At 47.3% G+C, this 9,461-nt stretch overlaps 1 protein-coding gene across 1 annotated transcript in view; it reads right to left on the bottom strand.

The window, feature by feature from the left end:
• PIAS4 (protein inhibitor of activated STAT 4) overlaps positions 1 to 6,982 on the bottom strand; it is a 12,466-nt gene extending 5,484 nt beyond the window's left edge. Inside the window, 7 exon segments of the mRNA XM_008639922.2 lie at positions 790 to 895; positions 976 to 1,104; positions 1,429 to 1,519; positions 1,822 to 1,863; positions 3,001 to 3,085; positions 6,536 to 6,767; positions 6,770 to 6,982. Of these exon segments, the coding sequence (XP_008638144.2) occupies positions 790 to 895; positions 976 to 1,104; positions 1,429 to 1,519; positions 1,822 to 1,863; positions 3,001 to 3,085; positions 6,536 to 6,767; positions 6,770 to 6,955 (871 nt within the window). The 5' untranslated portion in view covers positions 6,956 to 6,982.
• Positions 6,983 to 9,461: the final 2,479 nt, after the last annotated feature.

The following is a 9,461-nucleotide window of genomic DNA, read 5'->3' as shown; positions in this document are numbered from 1 at the left end:
TGGGAGCAGCGTGGGACAGTGGGAGGTGCCCCTGCCATGGCAGGGGTGGCACTGGATGGGCTTTGAGGTCCTTCCAACTCAAACCATTCTGAGATTCCCTGATTGTTTCTTATCCTTGGGAAGAGTTTTCCAGGATCTGGACAGTTTTAAAGACCATCAGGATCCACAGGGCCAGTTCTCCCACACAGACCTAAGCAGTGAGAAGGTTTTGTCCACCAACTTGAAAAACTGGGAATCTTCCACACTCATGAGCTCCAGGTCAGATTCCACCTCAGAAAGGTAATTACCCCTCATTTCCAGTAATGTTTTACATGTGCCTCATACCAGGATGATTTACCTGAGTGGTTTGGGATAAGCATCTGTGGGGACCATCTCTTCTCTGAAGCTCTCAAGACATATCAAAGTGCTGCTGGTGACATCCCACTGCCAGCCCCAAGGATCCCCAGGGACTGGGGCAGCAGGACATTGTCACCAGGATCCCTTGCTCCAGAAATCTCCTTTGGAAATCACGAGGGTCAGTGCTGCTCATACTGACTTGGGTGAAGGCATGAAGCCCTTCCAGTCACGACACCGGCACGACACGACCGGAGACAAATCCTAAATCCAACTACAGAGCTGCTGCAGAGCCACCAGAACCACGGGTTTGGGGTGACCTCCCACGACTCACACACAGCTCAGCAAGTCTGTTCAGATAAAAAGCGGGATTTATACAAGTGGAGGAAAGCAGAGGTGTAAATGGTGGTGGCTGTTCCCCAGCAGGTGCAGACAGGCCCTTCCTGAGCCACTCACCCAGCGCTTTGCAGAGCTCCGGGTGTTTGATCCCGATGGTTTTCAACCTCTGCAGCAGCTCTGCCGAGGTCATCTGCCGCACCAGGTACAGCCCCACCGAGTAGCTCTGGAGAGAGAGAAGGGAGAGGATGAGCAGGCTGCTCTGCAGGGCTGTCTGGGAGCTCTGGGCATTCCCTGGGCTCTCACCTTGCCGTAGTTGCCCCAGGTGACCGTGATGCGGTTGGTGGCTGCTGACAGGTACATGAGGTGGGTGAGGTTGATGGGCCGGCAGGGCCTCTTGGGTTCCACCCCGGGTTTGTTTGATGGGTAGTAGCCCTAAAGCAGCAAGGTTAAATACAGAGATTTGTTTTTTACTCAAGGTACATCTATTGATCAGCTCCACTGAATTCCACTCGGCCCCAGGTCTCAAGGATAGGGGGAGAAGCAGCTGAATACAGTTGGAGCTCAAAGTAAACAGGATCGAGTTTTTATACAGAACAGTTCATTAACAACATGGCCAATCCATCAGAAAATTAGCTTTAAACTCAGCAGTGCACTTCTATACCCCTGGCATTCATCAGGAAAGCAATTTCCTTCCAAATTCCCCAAATTTTCCTCCCAAATTCCCCAAATTTTCCTCCCCAATCCCCCAGTCCTTACTGGCACGGAGCAGTAGCTGTGGTTCACCTTCACGGCGATGTTGGGAGGGTACTGATCCTCCTGAGGGGAACTGGTGTCTGTGTAGCAGATTCTGGGGGGAAACAACACATCCCATAATATCCCCACACTCTGCACATCCCCAGCTCCCACAGGCCCCATCCCAATCCCAATCCATGCTCCCTCAGCAGAGCCCAGCCAGGTGTGACTCTGCTGTTTCTGCTCGAGGTTCAAAAGGAGAGTTTAAGATGCTTCTGTGAGGCCCAGGAACAAACAGTTCACTGGAAATTCTCTCTGGAGCCATGAAATCCGTGTTGAAACTTGCTGGGTTTTGCTGGAACATTCCCTCCTCCCCTGCTCTGCCCCTGATGTTCAATGAACCCAGCCCAGACCTACCTTAGCACCACCTGAACCGATTTCACACCGGGTTGCAAGTCCCTGGTAAATTAAAGAACAGAAACTTCAAATTAATTATGTAAAAAACCCAAACCCTACCCCAAAAAAAATCACCCAAACCAGCTGCCAGACTCAAGGACTTCAGTTGTTCCTGATTTTTTTTAATAGACTTCTAAAAAATTACCACCCAGAACTTTATTTAAATTGTACAATTCCCCCTGCAAATGTCAGTGGTCCTGTAATTATTATTTTTTTCCTGATGCACCAACCTACAGCTTTTCTCTGGATTTTTAAAACTGTTCAGGTGCCTTCTGGTGATTTGTGAGAATTTATAAAAACTGGGTTTTAAGGTCAGGTTTACCTGACGGTGTTCAAGACTCTCAGTGTTTAATTATTCAGCTAAAGCTGTTCATGCAAACCAAGGGACTGAGCATTAAGGCACCACTGTGAATATTGCAACCTTCAGCAGGGCTATTCCTGACAGGATTCTAACTGCAATCAGGAAAGAAATGGAAGACAGACCAAGGGTATTTTACTAGGAGGCAAAATAACCAAGATATTCTTTCTCCAGCTCTTTATTTTATCATAAAGAGAAATATTTCAAGGTTTTATGTTGAATTTTGGGAGGAATTCTTCTGCATGAAGGGAGCAGGTCAGCCAAGAGGAAACCTCCCTGCCTGCACTGCCACCTCTGAGGAGAGCCTTTGTTTGACTCAAAAGTTGCATCTGACAGAGGTCAGGGTAAATCCTAATCCAAGATGTTTCTTTAGGCAGCTCCTACAGCACCCTCCCCACCAAGGAAGTTTCCTTTCAGATGCAAACAGCCTCACACTCTGCCTTTTGAACCTGGGATGCAAAGGAAAGGCTGCAGACATTCACAACACCAGCTCAGCAGAGAATTTAGGTCATTGATGATTTCATCCCGCTTTTCCTGCCCAAATGCACCATTCCAGAGGGAGATTAGAGCAGCACAAGTGAAACTTAAGGAGCTGGATGGGTGAATTTGTAGCTCCCACTCCCCCCCAAAGCTCTTTGCTTTACATGGGAAGCAGCCTGGTGTCCTCAAACAAATCCTGTTTCCTTGCAGAGAACAAAAGCTTCCACAGGGAGGGAACACAGAGGAATTATGGAATTATGCAGCTGTATTTTCTTGAACTGTTAATACCCAGTGAGAAGTACCTGGAATTTCTGATGAGCTCCACTTGTCTTGGTGTTAATGCAAAAATGCACGGACTTTCCTGAAGCTTCTCATTATTCTGTGGAACTGAGCAGGGAAGAAAAGAGTGTCCATCAAAGTGATAACACCAGCTCTGAGCACAAGGTGATTGTCATGCTCTGTTTATCTCCAAGTCTTGTTTTCTCCCACAGCCCTGTGCCAGAATTGCAGTTTTCACCTGTTTTGGCAATTCTGCTTTGATTAGAGCTTTGCTCATTGATTGCTCACTGCTCAGTACAACCAGCACAGGCTTTGAGTTTGATTTTTCTCTTTTTTCATTATTTTCCTCCCCCCAAATAATTCAAGAGCCATCAGTTCACCACATCAGTGGTGTCACAGTGTGACCACATCCTCAAGAAGCCCAAGAGGAGACCTGAGCCTGATACAAAAGCATGAAACCACCAGACTGAGCAGGCGGGTTCTGGAAAAGAAAGAAAACAACCCCAGCAACAAAAAAGATTAGCTCAGATAATAAAAAAGCAGCACAAAAAGCAGCTGGAAGAGACAAAACATGACTTCCAACCCCCTGACCTTGAGGGTGGGACAGCAGCTCACCCTCAGAGAGGCTTAACTGGAACCCAGCATTAACTGTGGCCTTTTGCACACTGATAATTTTAACATCAAGTGCATTTAATATGGTGAAAATGAAGCCTGAGATGTGGGAAACTTCTGTTACAACCTTTACTTCAACTCAAACATGTTTTATTTCCAGTTTTGTGTCTCCAAGCAAAGTTCAGACCCTGAGCTGGTGCAAGTCACGGGAGGAACACAAAGAGGAAGTGCTAAAACAGCTTTTTTTTAATTGTTTAGCAAGAATTGTGTGTTTTGCTTTGCATCACTTCCATTGCAAGGTTATTCAAAGCCAACAGAATTTCAGAAGTAGGAAAGTGCACTTTTGTATGAAAAAGAGGAGATAAAGGAAAGATGAAACCTCAGCAGCTCTTGGAAGACCTGGTGACAACCTGAGTCACTCCAGGTGCTTCCCTTTGGTCCCTTTTCTGCTTTAAAAATGCAAATGGAGCTTGCAAAAATAAATTTTAAAAGTAATAATTAAGATATCTTTATGGAACTTTTGTTTAATTCCAGTTTCCATCCAAATATCTCCTGGCCAAAACAACCAGCAGAAAATAAAGCATTTTATGAGGTATTTTCAGAAAGTGATGGTTGAGAAGGACAATAACAAAAAGTACTTTTAATGTTTCTGATTAAGAACCTGCCCATAAACTGTGTCCTGCTGATTGTTCAGCCACACAAAGACAAAGCAAACCGGATTAGGAAAAGTGAGAAGCTGCTCATGGTTTATTTTGCATTTATATCAGCTCTCTCTTCCTTTATAAAAAATATAAACTGCTGCTGGAAAAGAAGCCCAAAATCTGAGAAGGAACCTCAGGGTACCTGATCAGGGGTTCAGCTGTTACTGAGCAGCCAGGGAAAACAGGTATTAAACTCCATCCTTAAATTCCCTCCAACTGGGTGTGCACTGCCCAAATCTGGGATTGCAGCTGGCCCACAATGGACCCAATTTATCTGTTTTTAACTGGAGCACCTTTAGCTGAGGCAGGAATAACAGTTATTTGAGAATTCCCCAGGGACTCTGCTGCCCTGCAGCCCAAAGGAGGCAGCACCCACCTCACCTTTGATCCCAAGGCAATCATCTCCAAGAGGCAGGAGAGCCTTTTCATTAAGGAATGTGCTTCCAGCTGAAGCCTGGAACACATAATTTAAACCTCCCCTACTTCCAACCATGGCCACATGCTTAAAATATCCCTTTTGTAGCCCAGGGAAAGGGGTTTCTAACTGGATCTGGGGTTTTAAATCAGGCAGTGGCACATTTTGAGTTTGCCAGGAGCTCAGTAGCAAAGGGGAGCAGCTGAGACACACAGGGCTGAGATAACCCCAATTTTGGGGAGCCACAAAGGCTTCTTCGTTCCCATCAGTGTCCCAGAAGGAATTAGAGTTGCAGGACACCAGGCTGGGGAAATAAAAGAAGGGTCTGGAAGAGTCGTTGGGTTCTGGGGGCTGGCTGGGACCACGAGACCGGAACATCTGCTGGTGCCCAGCTCCTGCTGGCTCCACAGAAACCACTCTCACCAGAAGGGAAAACCAGCCAGGAACGCTCCAGGGACCAGGCTGGCCCAGGGGAGGTGTCACCTGCCAGGGGGAGAGGCTGCATTTAATGAGCCCTCAGCTCTGAGCTGATGTAGGGGAGGTTTAATGTCAACTTGGAACAAAATCTGGTAACCACGGTGAGCATGTCCAGGCTCTCCTGTCCCTGGATGCTTCCACCTCTTGGAAATGCATTTTCCTTCAAAATCCCATGTTGGAATTGCTGACTAACACACATTTAACACTGAACAAACCCATTCCCCAAACAATTATAATGTTTTCACTTGGCTCTGTCACCACTCAGCTGTTTTGTCACAGCATTAACGCCTTCAAATGAAGAAGGAATTATATAAAATCTGACTAATTAGTCCTTTTTCTTTTTGTTTCTGCACAATCAAATCTTTATCTATTTTTCTCCTCCAAGCCATAACAAATATTTTTTCAGCAAAGCCAGACCAGCTCAAGTTGTAGAATCATTTAGTAGAGAATTCTGACATTACCACATTGATTTATGAGACACTCAGCAGAACACAACTTCTCCTCTGACACACTGAATTTGCTACCAGAACGTTCTATTTAACAGCAGTTAACAATACTCTTTGTTTCTCCAAACTAAAATAATGAAAAATCAGTCTCCACACCCCAGGGAAAAAGCTCTTCTTCCACTTTTACTGGTTACCCCTCAAAATACACAGCACCACACACAAATAACTGTGACAAACACCAAAAAATAGTCAAAAATACAGTTTGCCACCCTCCTTCACCCATAGGATGCTTCAGGTCAGGGATTTTTAGTGCTGAAAACCAGCATTAGTGTAGAATATGGCACCATATTCCACAGGAGCCAAACAAGGTGGGATTCCAAGTTACATCCCAAAGTGACCTCATTCCAGGTCTGAGGAAAGAGAGGAAATCACAGGAGCACAGGATGGTTTGGGTTAGAAGGCACCTGAAGGATCATCCCATTCCATGCCACAGGCAGGGACACCTCCCACTGTCCCAGGCTGCTCCAACCTGGCCTTGGACACTGCCAGGGATCCAGGGGCAGCCACAGCTGCTCTGGGCACCCTGTGCCAGGGCCTGCCCACCCTCACAGGGAGGAATTCCTTCCCAATATCCCATCTAAATCTCTCCTCTTTCAGTTTACAACCATTCCCCCCTTCCCAGCACTCTCCCTCAGTGTGAAAAGCCTCTCTCCCTCTTTTATCAGCTGCCTTTAAGCACCAGCAAGCCCAGAGATAAATATTCCCCTGTAAATTTCAAGCATGAGAGGAGAGAGATGGAGGAGAGGAGGGATCTCACCACCACATCCATCAGCCTTTCCTGCCACGTGATTTAAGAGCTCCTTGAAAACACAGGTTTTTCACCACCACCACCACACTCCCAACTCACCTAACTCTGTCGGCTTCAACAGCTCGTCCAGGGTGGTATAAAAGGGCAGCTTCACCAGGCGAACCTCGGGCTTGGCCACTTTGGGGGGCAACCTGCCCAGTCCGTTCAGGTATTTGCCATAGAGGGCAGGATAGTCAATGTTGGTGGTGGGCAGAGCCGGAGCCACGGCGCTGCCGCGGTCGTAGGACGAGTGCAGGGGCAGGGCCTCCGCCCGGTGCTGCGGCGGCGCGCGCGGTCCGAGCCTTTCTTGTTGTAGCGGGTCTCGTAGAGCTCCTTGATCTTCTTGAACACCTCAGGGCTGCAGTCAAACTGGACCAGCTGCAAAGCTCGGGTCACTAGTTCGTGTTTTAGTCCGCTTTTACTCCTGCCAACAAAACCCAGCAACATCTGAAGATCTGAGACTCGGAAACTCATCACCATGTTCTAGGGGATAAAAAATTAAAAGATGTTCTCATAGTTATAAAAGGCAAAGGTTCAGTTCTCACTTTATAACTAGAAGGCAAGATATTAAAAATTCCCCCTCAAAGAAAGACCCCAAATCTGTTCAGACCCGCTCCTGTCACCTGATTTGGTTCCCATCTCCTGTTTGAGCAACACAAACACAGAGATCACCCACTGAAATATCACCTGAAGTACAGAACCACCAGGACAGTCATCAAATGACTCAAAAATCCCTTTGATAGATGCCAAGCATCCTCAAAACTTTTTCAGGAAGCAGGAGTGACCTCAGAGGAGATCTAAACCAAGAGGCCTCACTTGTGAAAGAGCACATTAACTCCTTCACCAGCCTGAGGCATCCAAACCTCCCAGGGAAACACGGAAAACTTCATCCCAAATGGTGACAGTGCAAGGCAGAGGAAGAAAATCACTACAAGCTGAGTGAGGCTGAGGGGAACTGGGGCCACCAGCTCTGTATTTCAGGGCACCTGAATGGGAAAACCCCTCCAGAATCCTCCCTACAGCCACGGGATCTTTAAAGAAATCACATATTTTACAGTATGGAAGGATATTCAGATTAGTACAGAGAACAATGTGTTCCCAGGAGAACAATGCCAAGCACTTCCCTGTGATCCCAGCCGGGAGCTGCCTTGGTGTCACACTGGAATTATCAATTTCAGTGCTTGATAAGCAGCAAAGCCCATCTCAGTCTTGTGTCACACTGGAATTATCAATTTCAGTGCTTGATAAGCAGCAAAGCCCATCTCAGTCTTCCAAAATCCCCTCTCTGTAGCAATTCAGGCCTGTAACTGTCAGCAAATTCAAAGGCCAGAAGACAACTTCCCATCAGAAACCAAGAAACCTTCCTGCTAAACGCACAGCTCCAGCCTGCCCAGGCTGGCATTTCAGTTCCCTAAACACCAAACAGCCTTAAAATTGCAAAAAACGAGCGTATAAAGTAAATGGGTTTGAAAATTCAAGTTGTCCTGGAAATAAACTTGATAGATATCCACACATATTCACTCCATATCCTTCCTGGTTTGTGGGGAATATGGGAATTCAAGAAGAAACCTCACTAAAAAAAAAAATCCAGCAGCAAAGACCCAGCAGATCTCTCCTCCCCAACCTCTACCCCACTCCTGAATTAAATAATGATTAAAAAGAAAGCACAAAAGACAGGTTTCTGTGGAATCTAACGATCTGATCATTTCCTGGAATGAAACAGCTAGAGACTATAACTTTTTTTTTTAATTAAGAAAGCTACAAGTGTTTCCAGAAACATTTCACAGCCACTTTTGGATGTGTGGGAATTCGATGAGAGAGAAAATGCCATTTGATTTTATCCTTTTCCCTTACATATGTCATTTAATCTGGAAACCCAAAAGCTGTTATGTCACTGTCTGTAGTTAGAACTTCTGGGAGTTGTGATGTGTCCCAAAATATCTCTGATGAGGGGAAAAAAAGGACTGATGACTAAAGAGGAGAGAAAAGATGTTTAATTGCCAGAAAGTCAGGATTTCAGAGCTCTGGATTCCTGGTGCTGCTCCACCAGACACCACCTGTGAAATCCTGGATAAATCTACTTTGTGCCTCAGTTTTCTTCAATTGAAAAATAGAATCAGGATCATTAAGGTTGGAAAAGATCTCCAAGATCATCAAGTCTGATCAAATCCCACCAGGATCATTAAACTGTGTTAGGAAATGGAGAGTGTGTTGTTCTCCCCGCGGGATTTGAGGATGAAAGGTGTATTTGGAAAGATAAATTTATCAAGACACAGCAGCAGGAGGTACCAGGGCATCCCAGGAGCACAAGAGACAGGAATTCCTCCTGTAGGAATCGCTCCTAGAGCACCTCACCCAGGACTCTTGGAGTTGGAGCCAAGAGTTTCCATTTTGGAGGAATTAAGGCCCAGCAGGATGAGGAGATTTGAGCAGCAACACAACAAACCCCAGACAAAGCAAACGTGCCACCGAGGGCTCGACCTGCCCCCTGCGAGCAGGGAGAGCACATGGATTGCTGAGACTCCCGACACTCCTGGGTGTTCCTCCCCCGAGGAAGCCTCGTGTGGGACAGCTCACATCCCACCAAAAACCTGCGAGGCGACCACAACGCCTAGGAAGCACTCCGGAATCCCAGGAGCAGGGGGAGGGCAGAGCCCCCCACCCCGAGCCTCTCCCGATGGGATTCCTGCGGCCGTCCAGCCGCATCCCTGCTGAGGAGCTGATCCTGCAGCCGGGGAACGCTTCCCAGGGAACACTTCCTTGGGAACACTTCCCAGGGAACGCTCCCCGGCCGCTGCCGTTGCTCCTTAACCGCCCTCAGCACCGGCTGCCCCGGGGGGCACCGGCCGCTCCCCGGCGCTGTCCCAGCTCCCACAGAACCGGGATCCCGAGGGAAACGGGAAAACCCCGGGCGCCTGAAGCGAGGCAAAAACCGCCTTGGAAACACAACTCCAAGCATGGATTTGCTTCACCCCATCCCAGAGGA

Source organism: Corvus brachyrhynchos, unplaced genomic scaffold (genome assembly GCF_000691975.1).
Source record: "Corvus brachyrhynchos isolate BGI_N302 unplaced genomic scaffold, ASM69197v1 scaffold158, whole genome shotgun sequence".
In the NCBI taxonomy this organism is placed as follows: domain Eukaryota; kingdom Metazoa; phylum Chordata; class Aves; order Passeriformes; family Corvidae; genus Corvus; species Corvus brachyrhynchos.
The sequence above is the reverse complement of the archived record's forward strand: the minus strand, read 5'-3'. Positions and strand labels throughout refer to the sequence as shown.